The 23,049-nt window shown below is 35.3% G+C and overlaps 3 protein-coding genes and 1 pseudogene across 3 annotated transcripts; all 4 read right to left on the bottom strand.

Annotated features, from left to right (window-relative positions):
• Window positions 1-1,634: 1,634 nt before the first annotated feature.
• On the bottom strand, window positions 1,635-3,710 carry LOC120129120 (FAD synthetase 2, chloroplastic-like). The gene is made up of 5 exons (XM_039146711.1): window positions 3,409-3,710; window positions 2,929-2,981; window positions 2,708-2,843; window positions 2,430-2,605; window positions 1,635-2,315 (listed from the first exon to the last, which is right to left on the bottom strand). The coding sequence occupies exons 1-5, from the start codon at window positions 3,654-3,656 to the stop codon at window positions 1,789-1,791; spliced, it is 1,140 nt and encodes a 379-aa protein (XP_039002642.1). The 5' UTR covers window positions 3,657-3,710; the 3' UTR covers window positions 1,635-1,788.
• A 3,381-nt stretch (window positions 3,711-7,091) lies between these two features.
• On the bottom strand, window positions 7,092-9,240 carry LOC120129116 (50S ribosomal protein L15-like). Its single transcript, XM_039146707.1, has 4 exons — window positions 8,741-9,240; window positions 8,106-8,189; window positions 7,936-8,025; window positions 7,092-7,585 (listed from the first exon to the last, which is right to left on the bottom strand). The coding sequence occupies exons 1-4, from the start codon at window positions 9,131-9,133 to the stop codon at window positions 7,328-7,330; spliced, it is 825 nt and encodes a 274-aa protein (XP_039002638.1). The 5' UTR covers window positions 9,134-9,240; the 3' UTR covers window positions 7,092-7,327.
• A 1,448-nt stretch (window positions 9,241-10,688) lies between these two features.
• Window positions 10,689-11,934, bottom strand: LOC120129152 (annotated as a pseudogene).
• Window positions 11,935-15,003: 3,069 nt separating this feature from the next.
• Window positions 15,004-18,863, bottom strand: LOC120129269 (E3 ubiquitin-protein ligase RING1-like). The gene is made up of 2 exons (XM_039146816.1): window positions 17,732-18,863; window positions 15,004-15,225 (listed from the first exon to the last, which is right to left on the bottom strand). Exon 1 carries the CDS (start codon window positions 18,796-18,798, stop codon window positions 17,737-17,739), a length of 1,062 nt encoding a protein of 353 aa, XP_039002747.1. The 5' UTR covers window positions 18,799-18,863; the 3' UTR covers window positions 15,004-15,225; window positions 17,732-17,736.
• Window positions 18,864-23,049: the final 4,186 nt, after the last annotated feature.

The raw sequence follows: 23,049 nt of genomic DNA, 5'->3' as shown, positions 1-23,049 counted from the left end.
ATTGAAAATAATTGAAAAAATTACTAAGGGGGTGATGATATCGTCATTATTTCTTTTCAAGAGATACTGTTAATTTCGGTTGTCGTCATCGACTAATTGTCATTAATTATTATTCATATTAAGATTAATATCAAAATATTTATATATTTTTTGAATTATTTTTCATAAAATTCACTTAAAATCAATAAAAATTAATTCAAAAATTAACTTTCCAATGTTTTAATCTTTTTTCAATAATTATATAGTGAAATTAGTTTTGAGGCATGCTAACGCTTCTCATCATTTCAAATTAAACAAAAAAGTAAAATACTTCAAATACCACTCACTTTTAAGTTTGGATTCATTTATGCCACTGACGTTTATATTTAATTGCAATTATGTCACTCCATCGTTAGTCCATTAATGGCATGATGACATGGCATCTATGTGTCGCGACGGTGATGATATGGCTCCCTCACTAAAATGACATCATTTTAACGCAATTGTTTTAATGCTAAACAAACCCAAAACGACGTTGTTTTATTAGATTCATTTGATGAAAAATTGATTCCCATGGAATTCAAACCAAAGTTCTTCATGCACTATTGCCTAACGTTCAACCACCAAGCTTACTTAAAAAAACTTATTATATTTTTAATAAAACTAATATATGTTTTAAAAAATAGTTGTATACTTTCATCTTCTTCATCAATCCATAAACGCTTCAGTGATGCCAACTAATTGTTCGACGAATTGCCAAGTTCAAGATTATTGATTTGGCTTCCAGGTTCAACACCCAACCTTCCAGATTTTTTCCAGGTTCAATTCGATACTCGACGAAATGCCAAGTTCTTCATAACTTCTGTTGAGATGAATGGCATAAGCGTGGAGAGTATTGGCGACCATGCATTCACTTCATCATACATTGTTCATTAATTCCTTTCCCCATGTTTATGTTCTCGTCAGTATTATCAATCTATTTCGCTTTTCGGCTTTGGGACTTTTTCATTTTCTTCTTTTGATTGGATTTTAAATATGTGGTTTTGCCTGTTTTAACTGTTGAACATCAAGGATTGCAGAAACTTTCTCATGGTGCATTTCTTTGCTGTAAAACAAGTGTTTCTCTTCATGTCCGGGCTGAACATTAATGATGTATCACTGACCTTATTGTAAAACGCCCAACCAAAAGATGCTGCAATATGCATCATGCCTTTAGATAAGCATGGATCTAAACCCTAAATTTCCAAAAGAAGTACATGAATCTAAAGCCCTAACTTTCAGAAGTTACAACAAATGAAAACAAGATTAATTCTAAAAACAGAAGAAAACTACAGCACATATGGTTTTCCGTGCTTAAATCGAAAAAATTATTGAGCATCCAAGTGCACACTTTTCCTTCCTTCAAACCTCATTGCTCGTAACATGTGAGTTTATTTTAGAGAAGCATTCACCAGGACACAAACCTTTAATCAACTGAAAGTGTGCTGAAGATTCATTAGAAATGAAACCAGTGAATAAATTTTAAGATTCACATACTCACCAATAGATGAAACTCCTTCAAGCCAACTTGAACTCGTTCAGAAATATTTCTGAGCCAACTAACTAATGGATACAATCAAACGAAAGCAATTCTTGGAAGAGGAAAACATAAATCATTTCCAACAGTAAAGAAGGGGATATGAATCCTATATTCAATAATTTAATTGGTAAAGAAATACAGCCCTCTCATATGGGGAATATAGGTACGGTTACTGCTCTTAAACACCTATGAAGTACTTTCCCGAAGTGAACTTAAAAATATGACAGAAACTAAACACAGTTAACTCTCAATTCGCCAAATTCAATACCCAAGACCTGACAATTTTGAGAATAATCATAATAAGAAAAATCTACATGATCCATCTCTAGATGGATATGCGTTGTGTCAATAGATACTCTACATGTTACTGGTTTATGTTCTCCAACCAAAAGAGCACAGTTCTCGTAAAAACCATCTTTTGGTGGTAGATTTAGCAAAGAAGATTTTGGAGCTGACATCCTTAGTGTACTGCTAGTACTAGTTAAGTTTTCCTGGTCTTCAATCATTAATAACAAACGATGTGGGCGGCCTAGAAGCTCTGACACGTATTTCATGTCACCTTCAGCTAGAGCATGTCGAACACGGGTAGAAGAAACTTGTCCTCTCTCTTTTAAATCATAACAATTCATATTTCTGGAATCTTGGTGCCTGTCCATGACGGAATTTATTATGTAAGCACCCATACCAAACTCATCACACAATCTCACCAATTCTGAAGCATCCCCAGCAGCTTTATAGCCGAATCGATAGTTTTCACCTGTGGCAATTAGCCATTGAAACAACCTATTTTAACTTATAGGCATTAAGCTTTTACTTGATAATTTTGATACAAAGAAGAGTATTCTAAGAGTTCACGCAGCTTTTAGCATACCTGCCACAACTCCACAAACTCCAAGCTCCTCCGCTAACTTCTCCACAAACTGCCTCGGACTAAGATGCCTAACACTTGTAAATTGTATCTGGAATTCCTTGGGAGCCACATTACCACAATATGGAGCCCAAGAGGAAAGAACACGCAGACGATCACATCGAGCAACTATGGGAGGCCTGTTGAAAACCACACCCAGAATCATTAGAATCAAGTGAAATAGCCAATAGCTTAAAAGCATTACACAAACATTATAACATATGTAGATATATAAACTTTACCTAGGCTCCCAACCAAGGACTTCAGCCATTCCTACGAATGACAAAAGATATGGAGCTCCAACCTTTGATGCTTGAATTGCAAGTTCTCTATGACCAATATGAAGGGCATCAAACTTTCCCAACGCAACAATACCTCCTGATGTATTAATGCCAACAAATAACATAAAAACACTAAAAAAAAGGTTAAACAGAAGGGAAGTAGTAGAACACAAAAATGAAACCTGCCACTGCGGATAATACTTCAGAAGGCTTCTCATGATCATCTTCTTGTTGGCTTTACACAAAATAAAATCATTTAGTTCCCGAACTAGATACTTAATAAAAAAAAACAGAGCCCTGTATCAATATTATCGTTAAAACTACAGTTTTGGCGTGCTTATACTTGAATAACTTGATCTTTATACTACTGGGACAATATCAATTGTTGGGAGTTCGACCATTGTGACAATACTTTACAGACTTCTCCAGAAGCAGGAAGATCACTAGACAGACCTCATATTGCCAAATTTGAGAAAGTTCATGTCAGTATTTGAATTGTTTTTCCTAAATAAGTTGATCCAATTTCAAAAAACTAATTAAGTGCATTGATTGAAAATTAAAAAAAAATAAAGCAAACAGCTGAATAGGTAACATAAGTGAACCTGAAGATTATAACAAATTTTACTGCTAAAAAGTATTTGGGGGAGAACAGGGAAAAGAACCTGAAAGAGTCAGGGAGAAAAGGAATGTCGCCGGCGGATTTGGACTGGAGACTGGAAGAAGAAACAAATCGGGGATGGAATCGATGAATATGGAAATTATTATCGACAAAAGCGACGGCGGCGGAAGAGGTGGAGGAGGAGGAGGGAAGTTTAACCAAGAAAGAAGATGAGAGCTGCAAGGTTCCGGTGGAGCAAAATCCTAACCCCAAAATTTGATGAGAGATACGAGAGCTGCTAAGAGCCAGCATTTCTGATAAAAAGTAAGGTATTGGTTTGTTTGCTTTTGTTTTTCTCTGACTATTTATATTCTTCCTCCACTAGAACTGGCACTACATCGTACTAGAAAGAAGATGAAGCAGAGCAGTCGGGTAGGGCTTTTGCGGCTTTACACCTTTACGGTGTTCGACGTTGGGGCCAACCTGCTTTTTTGGGGAATATTCTTGGATAGTCACCTAACTATAGAATTGATTCTATTTTGACTACCGAACTAAAATTTTTATCAGTTAAATCACAAAATTATTAAAATTGTTTCAATCACGTTCCTTACCGTTAAATGTTAACATAAATTTAATCATCTGTGTCATCATCTGATTATATGATTTAACTTAATAAGTTTATGATTTAACATAAATTTAATCATCTGTGTCATCATCTGATTATATGATTTAACTTAATAAGTTTATGATTTAACATAAATTTAACCATTGTCCTCTCCCCTAGATGAATCCTCTTCACTTGATTTCTAAAGATGAACGGCCTTTTGGCTTTCAAGCGATGTGGCTCTCTACTGATGGCTTCCGCAACATGGTCGATAACCTCTGGCATTCTCTTAATTCCGATTTTGTGGACGCCTCCAAAAAGCTATCTGAAGCCCTACTCAACTAGAATCGCGATCATTTTGGGAACATCTTTGGCCGTAAAAAGAAGCTTCGAGCTCGTATTAATGGATTGCAACACATTCCCCCTCACTGTCGCTCACACCAACTTGATACTCTTGAAGAATCTTTGGTGAGAGAATATAAGCGTCTCTTGGAACAAGAAGGAGTGTTCTGGTTTCAAAAGTCTCGTGTCCAATGACTTCAACAGGGTGATCGGAACACCCGGTTTTTTCATCTCTTGACTCTCACCCATCGTAGGAGGAATAAAATTGTAATGCTAAAAAATACGAATGCCGATTGGGTGAGGGATCTTCAAAGCCTTCTCTCGATGGTTCAAGACTACTTTGTCGGGTTATACACTATTGAGAACGACATCCTTTCTAGTCTGTCAAAAATTGGCTGTCTAAGGTTACATTCGGATGATACCCAAAGGCTTGTAGGGAATGTTACTGAAGATGAGGTCTGTAGAGCCCTTTTCATGATGAAACCTTGGAAGGCTCCTGGTGATGATGGCTTTTACGCAAACGTATTTCAAGAAATGTGGGGTACCTTCCGAGTATCACTTACGTCAATTGTTGATTTAACTTTGGAAACGACTACTTTTCTGGTTGAATTAAATCACTCTTTATTAGCTTTGATTCCGAAAGTCTCCCCTCTGGATTCCGTTAAGCAGTTTCATCCTATGGATTTTGTGGTTGTGAAAACTCTTGAATTTGTTTAAGTTCTTGATTGTCTTTTTAATTCAAAGCTTATTCGTTCTTGGTTCTTTAATTGATTTCGAGTGAATTGAGAGAGGATCTCGAGAGTTTTATCCATTTATCTATTATCGGGAGAGTTAAATTCAAGAAACGAATGAGCATGATTTTCATTTGAACGAACATTGGTGAAGGCTAATCCATCTTAGGGATAAGATTCAGATTTCAACGGCTAAAAAGAGTGCAAGATCGGTTGTTGTCCACCCATGATTAACGAAGGGATGTATCACTAAGGCATGCATAATTGATCAGTCCTTTGAAGTTAGGAATAACAATAAGGCATTGAAGAACATTCTGTAGAGCTTTGAATGAGAAAACTCAGTTGCAACAACAATTGAATTATTTTCAGTTTACAAGGCAATCGAGTTGCCTCGACAATCAACTACTCAGACTTTCCAGACAGTGTCACACTACTAATCACGATAACTCGGGATGCTCTTTATTCAATCTCGGTCTATTTTTATTTACTTGCTTATTTATTTTATTTGTTTATTCATACTCCTACTATTACCAATTTATTCCTTTTTATAGTGTGAGAAGTTAGAATATACAATTACACCAATCCTTGCGAATCATTTATATCACGCTACACTTATGTTTGGCAACATACTTCTAATGGAAAATTCACCACTCGCTCAGCTTATCTCTCCCTCACAACCGAGGATTTGGATTTTTTCGACTAATTTCTCTTGGATCTGGCGTTTGCCAATCATTTCAAAGTGGAATTATTTTGTTTGGTTTGCTTGGAGAGATAGATTACTCACCAACGCCCGAAGAGCTTCTTGGGGCTTATCGAGCTCCTCTAGCTGCTCAACTTGTGGTCACCTTATGGAAAATCTGCATCTTATCCTGCGAAACTGTCTGTAGCTCAAAATTCTTAGAATCGGTTTGTCGGAGACTCAAGGTGGGACATTTTCTTTGCCCAGGGTTTGCAGACCTGGATTTCCGAGAACCTAGATACTTCAAAGAATACCCTCCTTTGGGTTACCCGTTTCTCCTGCATTATTTGGAACTTTTGGAAAGAGAGATGTAAAAAATTCTTTGAATCGGATGATTACGCTTATGACGAGGAGTGATTCTGGCATTCCGTTAAAACGTCCACAAATGATCTTTTGCGGATTAATTGTATTGCTGTTGGGACTTCGAAAACAACTCTGCTGGTAGTATGGTCTCCTCCAATCAGCGACTTTGTGAAATTGAATACGGATGGAGCTAGCCAAAGCAACTTGGGTATCGCTGGAGCAGGCGATATTCTAAGGAATGAAGCTGGACAGTGGATCATGGGGTTTGCGGTACATTTGGGAGCTTGCTTGAGCACAGCGACTGAACTCTACGCCATACGAATTGGACTCTGACTTGCTTGGAAATACGGCTATAGTGTCGTCGTGTGTGAAGTTGACGCGAAGGTGGTTCTCCAACTCATTGAAGATGGAGATTGTTCCATTCACCCTTTGGGACCCATCATTGAGGACATTCGCAACCTCAAAGCTCGGAATTGGATCCTTAATTTCCAACATACATACCGTGAAGGCAACTTTTGTGCTGATGCCCTCTCAAAATGGAGTGCATGCTGGAAGAGGAGATCGCGGTCTTTGACTCCCCACCTTCAAAGGTTCATAGTTTCTTTTCCTCGAGATTTTACTTTGCATTAATTTACTCACTTTCCCGTTTGTAACCAAAAAGAAATTAAGTTTAAGATCAAATTAATAATACATGTAAATAATAAGGACTAATTATACAAATTACTTCATTATTATCTCGACATTTCCGTTAAATACAATGGTTTGACTGAAACCATAATTTAATTTTGTTTTCTCAATTTTATCCTTTTTTCGTTAATAATTTCTTGATCAAATCCTTTTTCTAAGCGAGAATGATTTCAAACGAGAATGATTTCAATACTTCTATATTTTAGTGACCAAAGTGCAAACACCCAAAAAATACAACGACTACCAATGTACTTTACCCTTTTAACTATAGGAAAAAAACTACTTACTTTGAATTGTCAGAATTTTACCCTCATACTTCTCAAAAATTAGAAAATTAATCCAATTATTTAAACACGTGAACTTAGAAAGGCTGATTGAAGTGGATCAAACCAAGTGCAAAGAGCGTAGTTATAAATTATTTCTTGCATGGAAAATGATTGGAATATATTTGATTATTTCCCTCCGAAACATGGAAAGCCTGAGAACTATCGAGTGTCGAAAAATAAAATCCGATTGCATAATAACTCATTATGAGTAACAATTCGGTGGTTGAACGAACAAACCGATCATCAGTCTACTAAGCCGGAGAGGAGACCGGCTGCTCTTCGGCGAAAATCGGGATGGGTTTCGTTGGAGCCGGAAGGCGTCCTATGCTGTCAACTTTATCCTTCAACTTCGGAGGAGGCCTGGCTGGTTTCGGCAGCAACCTGCCCTTCTTTTTGAACCACTCGGGTTTGAGGAGAGCTCTCAACCCTAATTTGTTATAATGCACTCTCCTCACAGATCCACCTGCAGCTTCAACTGCTTCCTTTGCTCTAACAGTCACCCTCGACACCTGAAAATTTAAACAGTGAGACCAATTATTTTCTTCATTCGGTTCACAACAAAGAAATATTATCGATAAAGACTGAATCAAGCGGAATCTAAAATGTTCACCCACTTCAACATCGTAGAACATACTTTAACTGGCACCGAGAAAACTAGAAGGCTACAAGTGTGACTAATCTATCTGAAACTAGAATGTATGAAAGACAACACGAGTTGAAGTTTCGGTCATCATACAACCAGAATCGATAAATGCAATAGATGATGCAAGGTTCTTTTAATTATTATAAACTGACATAAATCGAAGAAACAATAAGTCATAAGTAGAACATGAAGAACGATTTCAGACAAATCTTGTACCTCCAGATGAATCGGCCACTTGATCTGTTCGGAACCACGACCCATCAACCTTACTCCGTCCTCTATCTGTTTCCCGATGGCCTCGACATCCTAGGTAAAAGCAATAATCGGTGTGAGCATTGCACTGAAAAGGTGACTTAAATTCGAATATCAGAATAGGTTAACTCTACCTTGAGAGTCTTCATGGTGATCAATTCATGAGAATCAATCTTCCCAGCATTTATTAGTTTGGCTATCTTTCCCAATCCTACTGGCTGTCAGAGAAGGAATACACAAGTAATTTAGCAAGAGAAGAAAAAACTCAAATAAAACAAAGCAGAACTTTCGAATACAATGGAAAATTTCGAAAGAATATTCTAACTCTACAAGTGATTAAAATTAGCACAAACATTGTCCCGTCGTCATAAGCATCAACACATGAATTAATTCTCAATACCAAAATATGCACAAAAAACTATTTGAATAGCATTATCATCCACAGTATATCTGGCAACAAGCATCCAAATAAACATAAGCTCCTTAGACGATCATCGGAAAGTCAAAACCGTTGTTCCAATATCCAGCAGTGATGACAGATCAAAACCCGAAACTTGCAAGATAAAAGAACTACATTCTACTTCATTTCCAACTTGCCACAAAAAAAAAATATTCAAAATGCAATTATACACTTTCTAATTTCCCTAGCAATTTCGTTTCTATTCAGTAAGTATCTCCATGCCCCCCTAAAATAGATAACTTACAAGAATCAAATGAACATACAAAAGCTCGGATTTGTGGGGAGAACAAAAATCAAGAAAAATGGTACCTGAAAAGTGAGGCTAAAAGGGTTCTTAAAGCCGCGTTTAGGCAAGCGACGCCGCATCGGAGTCTGGCCTCCTTCGAATCCCAACTTGCCATTACCTCTAGCCTTCTGTCCTTTATGTCCTCTACCGGCGGTCTTCCCTTTCCCGGACCCAATACCTCTCCCTTTCCTCGTCTTCTTCTTTCTGGGAACATTGTCTCTCAGATCGTTCAAGCTCAAAAGACTATAAGCTCTAATACCCTGAAACCAAAATGATCCATTTCTGTTAATGGGGTCGGAACATTTAGGGGATTGCAGGGAATGGAAATGGAGGTTTTGTGATGGACTGGAGATGGGTTTGGTCTTTAGGAACTGAGAACAAATAGAGGTTATCGAAGGGAGTCTTCTTCTTATCATTGCAAAATACTAGGATTTGGGTTTTCAATTGGGGATTTTTTAGCATGTGATCTAGGGTTTTGAGAAATTCTGCTTAAAGCTCACTCAGCTGGAAGTAAGGAGAAGGAAACTAAGGTAAACTATAAATCCCATCCTCTTAATTTTCTTCTCATTCGTAGTTTGATCTTTAAAATTTAATTTTTAATTTATTCATTAAAGTTTTTATTTATTCTTATTGTTATCATTCTACTGTTAAATCATAAAAGAAAAATTAGCATGATAATTACATGTGTTGATGTGAATTGTTTTTTATTAATGAAAAATTTATGTGTCATTCACGTTATTTATTTTTATTTTTATCTTCTTTCTTTAAAGATAAAAGCTTTATAGTTTCATTTTTGTATCATGTCGACGTTGTAATTATCATTCTTTGATGGTTTCACCGATTAGAATCGCTTCAGACATTTCCAGAGTCCTAAGCAAAATTTGATTAAAAAAATAAGCCTCTATAGAACGCAAATATATTTCATTACATTGAATAATTAATTTAATATTTTATTAATAAATCATATATACATAATGAAACTTTATTAAACACATTTTATTCAACAACATTTATTATAATTTACTTTTAACATCAATTTCTCGTTTATCTCTTAGTCAATTTAAAAATATTGTACATTATTTTGAAGGTTTCACCGAATAAAATATAAAATTATAATGTTATTATTTAAATCTCTAATTTTACCAATAAATAATATGTTTTTTAAAGTTTCAAAATATAAAGTAAACACATTCATTTATCCAAAAAAAAAAAAAAAGTAAACACATTCAATCGGGTGGTCAAGTTCTTATTTTTTTCTTCTTCATATTCTATTAGGTCATAGACTCTAGACTCATTAAATATACTCTTGTTCCTTCCTCTAGAGTCATCTTCTCCTCCAAATAAGATATTAAATTTAAAATTTCTCAAAAAAAATATTAGATTCAGAATTTGCATAAAAAATCAATATATCCATTATTTTCAAACAGGTTACAAAAACTTTCAAGCTCAAAGGACAAACAACTTTGAAAAATTATTAAGAGAACAATGGTGTTTGTAAGGAAATTTGAGCAACAAAGCCCATATAGTTCTGTGGTAGAGCATCAGTCTGCAGTTCGATCCTGCATTGGGGTCCTGTTTTGTATATTGGATTCTATTTTCTCAGGTCTGCATTATTTTTGTTTGTGTATATTAACAAACTCCATTAGTAATTCAAAGGTTTCAGGCCCCAATCATGTGCAAGTTTTAAGATTCAACTCACTGATTATTGCTACATTCCAATCTAAGCTACAACAGACAGCAGCAAAGAAACAAATGATTCTTGAGCACCATCAGCAACACAAAGTTTCAAATCTCAATATTGCCTAATCAAGCACAATCCGCACTTTTATGATTCAACTCATATCTAACTTCCATCGTTGCTGGGGTTTAAATGCTAAGCTATATCAAAGTAGCGGCAAAGAAACCTATGATTCTTGTTAGCAACTCGAAGTTTGGGACCACGATTATGTATGCACAATCCGAAGCTTTAAGATTCAACTCACATTGCTAGATCATGAATACTTCAAAGTTCACATTCAAGTTTACACAACTTATTTCAACATGGGAAGCATAGACGAATCAACAAGTCCTGAACCCTGAACCTAGAGAGATAGAGAAATGACAAATCACAAAAAGGAAACCCAATCCTGGGCAAAACCTCAAACCGCCAAGACCATAGCTCTTGATTCACGTCTCCTCTGACATGAACCCTCAAAATCCTACTAAATCCTAAGCAGTCATGGGAATGCTAGGCAAAAACCCTACTTTGAATCCATTTCATCATCCATGTTAAAGGAGACCCAAATTCTCCCATTCAAAATCCTAATTCCCTAATCTCCAACTAGAACTCAACTTGCACATTCACACTCTTGAAGCAGCAAATATTCATAGGATCTATAATATATATACACACACTCCCAAACGAAGAGGCTAAAGTGCTCCACCCGAATTCAATTCGGATACTCGCCTTTCAGATCCGAGCTTCCTGGAGTACTCGACAAGGAAGCTAACAAATTCAGATGCCCGGGAAGATACTTTCCAACCCTCGCCGCCGACGCTTCTCCCATTGCTTGCTGTTGTTGAACGAACAACGCGGCAGCATTAGGTGGCTGGGCAAATTCCGCAGCGGCTGCATTAGCAGTATTAACAGCAACCTCTGGCGGAGGCGCGAAGCTCCACACTTGTTGACCATACTCGGGCCTAGCTGGAAGAGCCCAGAAACCACCCGCATGTCCCATATCTGGTCCCATCGTGATCACCCCGGAATCGTCCTTCCCGGTGTTACAATCGTCGAACCTGACCCGTTTCCCAAGTATAAAACCGGCGGGACCTAGTAAAAAATTATGGTCCAAAGACGTCGTCGTCGACGGCAGAGAAGTAGAATCACCTCGACCGCGGACGGAGGCCGACACAGTGGAGAAGTTGGCGGGAATCGTCCCGGTACCGGTAGCGGTTATAATGGATGGTTCTGCTTGGCGTAACAGCCACTCGATGGTCTGACCGTCGTATTTGTGACCCAACTCACGAGTCAACTGGAAAACACGAGCCGCACAAATGACTGGCATCCGGATCCTTCTCCCACGGCCGTTCACTTTGCTGTGACGATCTTTGGTCGGAGGCTTTTTGACGGTGAGGGAATCGTTGACCGGCGCTTGTCATACCTTAGGGTCCGTAATGGCTCCGTTTGCAGCAACATCATCTGAATTAGACATGAGCGGGACGAGAGACTGCTGCAGAACTTTCACTTGTTTTCTTAGTGGGGTTTGTTTTGTTAGACTAAGAGTTTGTTTGGTTCACGGAACATAAGATTACCAGTGGGAATATAAGATTACCAGAGAATATGATTAATGAGAATATTGTATTTTATGTTTAGTTAATTTAGCAATAATGTAAGATTTACCGTGTTTGATAAAATGAATAAAAGATTATTGAAATGTATATTTGATCAAATTATCCTTATTATATATTTATTTTTTTAACAAGTTGAAAAATATTTATATATATTTTTTAAAAAAATTTAAATTAAAAAAATTTATATTTTTTTTCAAAATTAAAAATATAAAAAAGTTTAATGAAAGGGTAAAATTCTATTTTAATCCCTGAATTTTATTTAAAATTTTAATTATAGAATTTTTTTTTTGTAAATCTAAAATAGTTTAAGGATAAATTTATAATTTAACATTCGTAGAATTTTTATTATTCAATGTCAGAAGAATGCTATTTTTGAAAGAAAAAAAATTAAAGATATTTTAGTCCAAAACGCCGGTAATCCAACAATACCTAAGGAAAGGGAGGTAATGACATTTCTAGTAATATACCCAAAAAAATCTACTATTAGTAATAAAACATTACCGGGAATGAAATTCCTGGCCAACCAAACATGGGAATGTAGATTCCATTCCCATGAGAATCCCACATTTTTTGATCCAAACAACCTCTAAGGTGACGTTTGATTCGCTGGAATGTTTCTGAGAGAATTGAAATATGTGAAGGAATTAGAATCTATCAGAAATTGGAATCCAATTCCATATTCTGTTTGGTTGACAGTAAATTGAATTGAAATCCAATTTAATATTTTGTTTGGTTCGCAGACATGTCAGATGAATTTGATTTCAGTAATGTAAATGACAAGATTGCCCTTCTTAGTTTTTTGGGCTTAATTTTAGTTTGTTTTATAAATTACATGTAGTAATATATTATAAAAATTTTAAAAATAATAAATTTTATTGATTGATTATTCATTTTAATAAATTATAAAAATCATGCTAATAAACATCATAAGTTAAAATCATCCCAATTAGGGATGACCATGGGTCGGGTTGGGTCGAGTTTTTGGTCCACCCGACCCGACCCGAGAACAAGGGAAACTCTATCTGAGACCCGACCCGACCAAAATAAAATTTCACCCGACCCGACCCGAATATATGAATTAGAAATTCGGCCTGAAATAATAAGAAAATTATTTTTATTCAATAAAAACAGTGACTTAATTGAAAAAAAAATTATATATAGAGGGTTATTATTGTAATTATTCCTAAATATATAAGGTAAAATTATATAATTTTTGGGTCGGGTCGGGTATTTTTCACCCTAAACCCGAACCCGACCCGACCCAACCAAAATAAAGCTTCACCTTATCCGACCCAAATATATGAATTAGAAACCCAACCCGAAATAATAAAAAAAATATTTTTATTCAATAAAAAGAGTGACTTAATTGAAAATATATATATATATATATATATATATATAAAGATATTATTGTAATTATTCTTAAATATATAAGGTAAAATTATATATATTTGGGTCGGGTCGGGTATTTTTCACCTTAAACCCGAACTCGACCCGAATATCACACTTAAAAAAACCGACCCGACCCTACCAAAATAAAGTTTCACTAGACCCGAATATATGAATTAGAAATCCGACCCGACCCGAAATAAAAAAAAATATTTTTATTCAATATATGAATAAGTTACCAAAAAATTGATGAGGATAGTATAGTCAAATTTCAATTCCCTCCAACAAAGAAATTGAATTCCATCATAGAATGGATGAAATTCACTTTCCCTCATTTGATGGAAAGTTGAAACCTTGAGAGATTCTAATTCCCTTTAAAAACTTGAACCAAACATGAGAAAGTGGTAAAATTTAATTCAAATTCCCCTTAATTCCAAGGGATTCCTGCGAACCAAACGCCACTAAAGGTATTTGGCCGTCTTGGATTTATTGCAGCTGATAATCTGGGCGTCAATTGTGTATTTTTTGGTTAATTAATTATCAATAAATGTAAAATCTTCTTATAGTATTATTTATGATATCATAGAATTTTAAAATTAAATTTATTTAATTTATTATAAATAATGAGTTATAGTTTTACCCACTAACAGTACACATACATTATCTGTGTAACAAATCTTAAATCTATATAAAATGATTGATTGAACTAGTATCAAGAGTTAATTCGACATCAATTTAATTAAAAATGTCAAAATAGTTTTATCAAATTTAAGAAATAATTATGATAATTACATTTTACTAATTATCAATTTCAAAATTTTATTTAATATATATATATATAGTTGATGGGAGTGGGGAACGCAACTGAAGCCATAAAAGTATCAACATGTGAATCAAGATCCACTTGGTTTTGGGACCATGGGCATTGGCAGGACATCGATAAACTCCGTCTTTCCCCTTTTTCATCTTCATGAAAATGTGATACAATTAGACGCTAATACAATTATTAACATACCAAATGAATGGTTTTATACCTAAATTACTCATAATCCTTCTAAACTTTTTTCCGAACCCACAGTTCCGGATTTACTACCAGAATAACGATATCAACTGACCTAAAACTCAATCGGCACCAAAGAAAAGATTAGCACCTACAAGAATAACAATTGTTTACTTTGCCCTTTAGACCGTGTTATATATTTCGTATTGTATTCACCGACCACCACAATTAAATAAAAAATAATTTAAAAAAAAAGTATATGTGAGCTTCCTGTTCAACAAAAACCGAAACCGAATCAAACACCACAAAAGCTATGATAAGGTACCATATCCTTTCCTGGCACTAACTACTTATAAACTGAGAATAAGCAGGCTCAAGAGATGAAGTGATAGTAAAGCTCATATTCCTCATGTAACTGAAACCATGGAAACATACTTTAGAACATTTACCTTTCTAGATTTACTTCACTGCTGGTGGTTCAATTATGTCCTGCAAACGATTCTTCGGATCAGCGGCTTTATTTTTCAAGTAGTAATAGTTTGCTGATATAAAGGGGAAGAAAATAAGTAGGGATCAAATAATCTATACAAAAAACATGTGAAAGATTAAATGTAGCTTGTCATAGACAAACAAAGCTGTTAAATTTTCAGATGTACATATAATACTCGATACCAAAACATTAATCTCAATCTCCATGTTTACACACAACTCTCATACCCAAACTCTGAAAGTGGATGTTTTATCCCCATGTCACATGAAACAAATGTGGGTATTTTGTTCCATTTTAAGCTGCCAAAAATCAAATCCAAGTTAGAATGCTATTGTACATTTATGATTCGGGTATATTCAAATTGACCGTGTAAATGCAGGCAGAATAATAAACCAGAATCACGAGAATAAATTAAAATATTACTGCACCATGCAAAGATAAGTAAGAAGTTTGCTCCGATTTGTGTATCAAAATACAGTTTTATTGGTATATGGAATGTCAGCAGCAATCATTCTTTAAAAAAAAACTTGTTAAATAAACTTTTAACCTATTTTGGAAGGCAAGATATGAAGATATGCACCTTGTACAAGTCAGTATAAATTGAACTTCCACCACAACCTAACATTTTAACTACATATTAATTATTGTTTTGGAAGGTAAAAAGGGATTAACAATAGCATTAGAAATCATTCAGTTTGACATCAGACATTGGCCAGAATGAATGCAAGGAAAGGCACATGGAGCTGTAAAAGTGAAGAATCAAAAGTTATTACGCTACAAACAACTCTCAGTATCCAGATGTCCACAAAATTTCAACTAGATGTCTCAATAATAAAAATGCAATCCAAGGAAAATACAAATGGTTTGAAGCCCCATCGACTAATACCATAAGTGTATTCAGAAGGCTTAACAATGGAATAACATGTAACACAACTTTCAGAACTTGGCAGGAGTTTCTTCCACAGAATAAGATGTTAGTGCCACAAGTTCATAGTTTATTCCTCACCCTGAAACCCTCACCACTGCCATTTTTCTCTCACAACTTTTTTATATGTTTTCCTTAACCTTATTACCTAAATCAAAAGATAAATTAACTTTATTCTTATGTTGGAAGAACACCCCATTCAGATATCAAAATTCCAAAAGAAAATTAAATGGTACTATGAATTGTTTAGTTTCTACTTAAAAATGTTTCTAAAAGCAAATATTGCTTCAACTACCCCATCTTTCTATGCCTCTGTGATTTCTACCTTTATTAAATTAGAGAACATTATACATATATGTTAGCTCCAACTTTGGTATTCAAGCTTTTACTATATAAGTTCCTACCATCTCAACCCAGCAAGATCAGACACCAAGCCTTTCACAGCAAATATCTGTTGGATTATTTGGAGCATATACCAACTATAACCATAGAACACAATGAATCCATTGTTGACAAAAACTACTCAGAAAACATAGGCTAAAACACCAAAAGACCCTTCAACTATTTCACTTCTTTATTTGCTAAATATACCCCTACACTTTTATTGTACTCAAATAAGCCCATATCCTCTGATGTGTACTTAAATAAGCTCCAATTCCAGATAAATGTTATTTATTTTAAGAGTTTGTTGAGGAATAAATTAAAGGTTAAGAGATTTATTTGGGAAAATGTTAAAGATTAGGTGCTTATTTGGATAAAAATTACAAGCTTATTTGGGTGTAATAGAACTAAGAAAAAAAAAGTGGCAAAGTTGAAGGACCCTGTTAATATTTTAGCTGAAAACATAATGTTGGTCACTACATAGGTATGACTTATTAAGGAACTAACCACATGTAATACCCTCCAAAGTCAATGGGACAATTGTCCATGATAAACAACTAAAGCCAAGCAAAAAGTAAAACTATTTGAAATCAAACGTAGTTAGCGGGCATGTCTTTGTGAAAAGTTAAATCAAAATGACCAATGGATTCCCCTCCATTATCATTGTAATTTATAGTTTTTGTATCAAAATCTAAGCAACAATATCTATTTTGGAAAGCACATAACAAGAAAGATTTTATGCTTAAGAAATCTCAGACTTCTTTCCCTCAAAATGTTAAGATAGGAATTAAATTTGTACGTATAACAACAAAAAAATGTAGTTTTTATCTCTTCCTCCATGTTTATCAGCTACACTCTTTATAGGTAATGACCCAGTTGTATGCACAGTGAGCAAACAAAACAAAGTGCTAGTAAAAAACTCAAATTGTAGCTCTAACTTAGTGACCCTAACTGGTGACATTTTACGAATATTTTGGTAAAGAACAAGATGGTTCATAACTTCAGAAGGCATTATAGTTTCAATTAAATCAATCAATAATAAATGCAAGGAAATAATCTAACTAGGACTCCAAGACATAACGCATATATTTTATTGCTTTAATTATTTCTTTCCTATTAAATTCCCATGAATTACCTGCATCATTTGTTGACCAAATGCTGCGAGGCCCTAAGGCTCTAAAAGAGCTTCATAACATGTATGGCATTTCAATATGGTCTAATGCCTAGCAGGTATTCCATCTTCTTCTCCACATTTCCGTGCGACTTGGTAATACCCAACAATGGATAAAAAGGCATGTAATAAAAATTACCCAAAACTCAGACGACCAGCTTCACTGTATCAGCTGTGGAACTTATTGCATTGTCGTTGAACATTACATGTGATGCACAATATATTGAACTAAATGCCCAAGTTTTAGCAACCCCATGTTATCAAGACAGCACCATAAATTTGATATAATAATGCATACAATTGTTAAAAAAGGCAAACAGATACTCACAATTCTCAATCCAAATCTTCTTGCCTGGTCTCCGTATTATCACCAGATCCTGGACCAGGTCCAGGTCCCCCAGCTTGAAATGGCCAAGGCAGCGATATCCTAACGCTCCTCTCAACAGGCTGATTATCGCCATCGAACCTCTGCCCACTATCACCACCGCCATTACCTCCACCGGTCCCCTGCACCCCTTGAGCCCTCCCCCCATAATCAGGATCATCAGTAGGCAACTCGTGACGACACACGGGGCACGAATTATGCAATTCCAGCCACGGCAATATGCAATCCTTATGATAAAGATGCTTACAGGGCATCTGCTTCGCTTCTGTCCCTTCCTCGAATTCGTCCATGCAAACCGCACACTGATTAAGCTCCGAATTTGAATTATTCTTCGTTATATTCACCGAAGGTAGCGCTTCAATAGCTGATTTAGATGCCGGTGGGGTACCATACCGATTCGGATCATTTTCGGCCAGCTGCTGGATCAATTGATCAAGGCCCGGTCCGATGAAATAATCCCCTATGTTAGCCGGAAGCCGAAATCCGGCCTCGGACTGATTGTTCTGGATCACAAACTCGATGCGCGCGCCGCTCGAACGCAGATCATTTAAATGATTTTGGATGAAGGTAAACGGATCGAAAGCTAACGGGTCGCCTCTACCTGACCGGGTCGGTCCAGTTAAATTAGGGTTATTGGGGTCAACAGAAGCAGAGGACGATGAAGTTGTTGTCGATGATGATGATGATGCTGAAGAAGAAGAAGAAGAAGAAACGGCAGGAAAAAGGAGCGGAAGCAAGGAAGAGAACGGATCCGTTAACGATAAGAACTGGTCAGAGAACGGGACTGAGTTCGGATTCTGGTCGGGGAAGCCGGAATTTTGATTAGGGTCTGGGTTTTCGTATTCTTCGAGGAAACCATCGTTGCATATGGGACAAGAAGGATCGGAAGAGGACGGGGATATTGTCACTGTCACGGTACGGTTGCATTGGTAGCAAAAGAAAAGCTTATTGGTTACGCCGACGAAGTTACCGCCACCACACCCACCGGTGACGTTCCCGTCGGACGACATGATTTTTCAGGCTTAGAAATGTGTTTTTGGACGGAACGGAAGAGCTGGAGAGGGAAAATGAAATTTGTTGAAAGGAGGGTCATTAGGGTGATATCTTTTCTCTTTTTGGAGCCTTCTAGAAGGTCTGCTAAGTTTAATTAATTACTATTTAAATGATTTAAGGGTAAATTTTACAAATGGTACAATATTTTGTTGAGTCTTTTGACAATTAAAACATATAAAATGAATCATTAATTATATGATGTTATTTTATTGAGTCCTCCTACTATTAAAAGTTATAAAATGGTCACCAATGTAACACCCTGAAATTTCATTGAGGATTAAATTAGTAAATAAAATTATTTTGAGGACAAGTTAGGTAAATTTTTTGTGTTATGGGATTAAATTTGAAGTATGAGATGAAAATTTTATCTTTTAGAATTTATTTTGGGGGAGATTAGTGACTAAATTGAAATAAAGGAATTGTGCATCTCTAAGGTGAAAATAAGGGAAGAGTTTGACTCTTTAATGAATTATTATCCCTAAAAGTTGTAAGATATTTTGTTTGGGTGGATATAAACCATTAGATTAAATAGGGGTTTACATATTAAATTTAGACCCTTGGATATAAATGAATTATCTTATCAAGCTAGCTTCTCTCAAAGGCCTAGCTTTCTACCCCCTTGAAGCTGGCTATGGAGGTTACCATGAAAGGAGGAAGAAAATAAAGAAAAGAAAAATGATGAAGACTTTGTGCCTCTTGTTGTATTTCTCTCATTTTCTTTTTCTCTCTTATCTTATTTATTCTAAAATAAACAAGAACTCTATAATTCGCAAGAATAATGGGATATAATTAAGAGTAAATTACCCATTAACTCACTAACTCCCAAAAAGCTCTTAAATTCTCATAAATTCCCTAACTCTAAAATTCTTTCATTCTCATAAACTCTCTAACTCCTCCTTAATAATGTGATATCCTTATCTTTATCTCTTAAAAATGGATTATTCCCTTCACATATGTAAGTTGGACAAGTTGGTAGGTGAGCTTCACGTATGGGTTGGACGACTTGGCAACAATCATCAAAATATCTTCATATTTTTTTCTAAGCTCATAATTTCTGTCTAGAATTGTCGTAGTAATATTTTCTCTCGACCGACTTGTCAATCCTTCAGATATTCTTATCCAGAATGTTATAGTAAATCTTTATTTCTCCTTTAGCTTTCTTTATCTACACGTCAATAAAAGAGAGCAACATTTCCCATCAAACAACACCAGTTTACAAAATAAAATGTTGTAGCAAAACATTACCACCACATGCAACTATATTACCTTAAATGCAACTAAATACTATGACATGGGCTTTTAAACAACCAATAACCTAAGTAAAAAGGCACAAAATATAGCATTTTTACGGGGTTATCACACCCCAAACTTAAGTTATTGGTTGTCCTCAAGCAATGGATAGAGATCAATAGAAAAGAATGTTATAGCAAAGTTAAAATCAAGACAATTATATGGCACATAATTTTAATTAGAAACAATTGGCTTCAATATGTTAGACGAATTAAGAATTCAAGAACTTTTCCTTATGACAAGATATTTTGCATGTTTGTGTGTGATTATATCTAGTCTATGCTTAACAAAGTTTGAAAAATTATAGGCAAACTCTCTTTTTTGTTATAGCATTTATTCAACCATTAAGCACGCAATTACTCTCATTTCCTTAATATTCCAATTTTTTTATACTACTACCAGGGGAGTCAACCTATCACAATTACCGTCTCACACTCTAGATGAACTGGAACAAACATTCCATCCCTGAGCTAGTAGGTAGAGTCATCTCGTGACTACTTTCATTCACTCATATGTTGTAGCTTCCATTTATTAAAGAGGTATCCAGGAAATGCTATAATAAAGAGGAGTATCTCTCTATAGTTATGCCAAAGCATTTATTTGCAATTCCACACATTCAATTAGCACAAAAGAGTTTACTTTGAGCTTTTCAAGCTATCATTTATCATTTAAGTTCATTACATCAATTTATTATAAGGCATGCAAAGGTCATTTCATTAATGTTTCTAATTTCCTTAAGCATAGAGAGCATACAATCGTGAATGAATAAATCGCAAAGAATCAAGTCCAAAAGTTGGTTCTATCAATCTCAATTGTCATATACATTCAATCAATCACATACTCAAAAAATTCTCATCATCATTGGGCATCATCAAGTTATTCCAAAAACTATCTTAAATCCTAACTGATACCATAACAAAAATTTTGTTAACAACTATCAACGCAAATGTCTAACTATGAACACTACCGCCCTCAAACTTGAAGAATACATTATCCTCAATGCATGAAAACTAAATTAAAACTAAGATAGATGAAATACAATGCAAGGTACCTTGACTAACATCTACTTTGATGATGGTGAGGTTATTTTGCTCAAATTCCTTAGGTGGAGAAGTCCAAACGTGATCGGATGTATTCTTAAAGCGACGCTTAGTTAGAGGTGTTACAATTTGATGTGGTATTTGTGCAGCAGGGGGAACATCATTAGAAATCTTCATCATTTGTGCCAACAACAAATAAGTCTTCTTCCTAAGTGGGTGCAACATCCACGAGGGATTTGTCCTTGGCAAACATTCTTGAGACTCCGTTCTACTAAAAAAACTAATATTAAAATTAAACAATACAAAAATAAAGTAAAGAAAAACAAACAAACAAACAAACACACAAAACAAAATAAAATGAAAGTTTTTATAGCAGAAATTAAAGAGGGTTAAAATGATACAAACTCCAAAACATCCTGGATTGATATGGTCATTTTGTCACGTTCGATTGAAGCACCAATATAGACCAAAATGCCCCACACATATAACATTGTCATCTTCAATTTAAGCCAATAGAACCCAAATTATAGAAATTTTGCAGCAGCCATTTCTCCTCCAAAGTGCCCTCCATATGAAGTTGAATGACATTGGAATAAGATCAATTTTTGCTCTTCTTCATGGATGCATCTTTCAATCATTTGGTTAGTATATTATTTGAAGAGGTAGGGGTCATCCCAATGAAAGTAATGAATATGATGCATAAACTTTTTTTTCTTGGCTATTCAAACAAGGAAGCAAAATATCACTAACGAGAAAATTAACAATGTCAACATACCACAAAATTACCGCATCAAATAATAATTTCTCATTAAGGAATTCTTCCTTAATCTTTATTGCATTCCTTAGTTCTTTCATAATTTCTAACCTAGAAAGATGGGCATCGACTTGGTTTTTAGTGCCCTTCAAATCAATAATGGTCAAACCTAAAGACTTTTTAAGTTGAGTTAAAACATAAATCAAACTACTCTCTTGCTCAAGATTAATATTACCAACATTAATCATAGGTAAAGTCTCATTGCAACTCAAATGAACATGCTTAATGTGTGAAGGTAAGGGTTTTAATTCTAAAGTGGTCGGGTGCACAAGTGTGGATTTGGGAGAAATAAATTTAGTGAAATCCAAGGGTTCTAATTCCATACATGGTCTAGCTATGAATAAGCTTGATTGTTGCACCTCTGTTAGAATTTTCTCAAGCTACTCTTCGTCTTCTTCATCATGCTTCAAGTAATCATCATTGTGCAAAAAATTGTTGCAACAAAGTTATGACAGTTCCTCTTCCATCATAGATTCCACATCTTGAAGAGATTGAGACTCCCTAGAATCATCAGTATTTTTTAAAGTGTTGAAGACATTGATAGTTACCCTTTTGTCATCCACTCCTAACTAGTGAATGTTTATCTTTTGATGTGGCATTATGATGCCTGTCATCATTGGTTGTACTCTTTGAAACCTCATCTTTTTTCTCCACGAATAAAAGTCTTCTTGTATCTCTAGATCTTCGTGCACAATCTCATGGTTGGGTTTTCTGAGTATCTTCCCCAAAACTTAGCATCTTCATAGATATAGGTGCCACTCTTTAAGGTGAATGCACTAAATTGCTCTTTACCATGAGCCTTAGTGACATAAATATCACTAGGTATATTGTCTTATGGGCGTGCATGTAATGTTGTAGCAATTTGACCCACTTGAGTTTCCAAGGCTCTTAGAGACGAGCTATGACTTTTTAGCAATGTTCATTGACTTTGTAATAAAACTCATCAACTTTTAATAGGTGCAACGTTGTTTTACAATAGAGCCTTCGTAGTCACTATAAAGTGTTGGAGAGTAGCTTCCAAATAGTTGATGTTCGATGAAGATGCTAACCCCTTGTTGGTATTT

Source organism: Hibiscus syriacus, unplaced genomic scaffold (genome assembly GCF_006381635.1).
Source record: "Hibiscus syriacus cultivar Baekdansim isolate YM2019G1 unplaced genomic scaffold, ASM638163v2 tig00110483_pilon, whole genome shotgun sequence".
Taxonomy (NCBI): Eukaryota; Viridiplantae; Streptophyta; class Magnoliopsida; order Malvales; family Malvaceae; genus Hibiscus; species Hibiscus syriacus.
The sequence above is the reverse complement of the archived record's forward strand: the minus strand, read 5'-3'. Positions and strand labels throughout refer to the sequence as shown.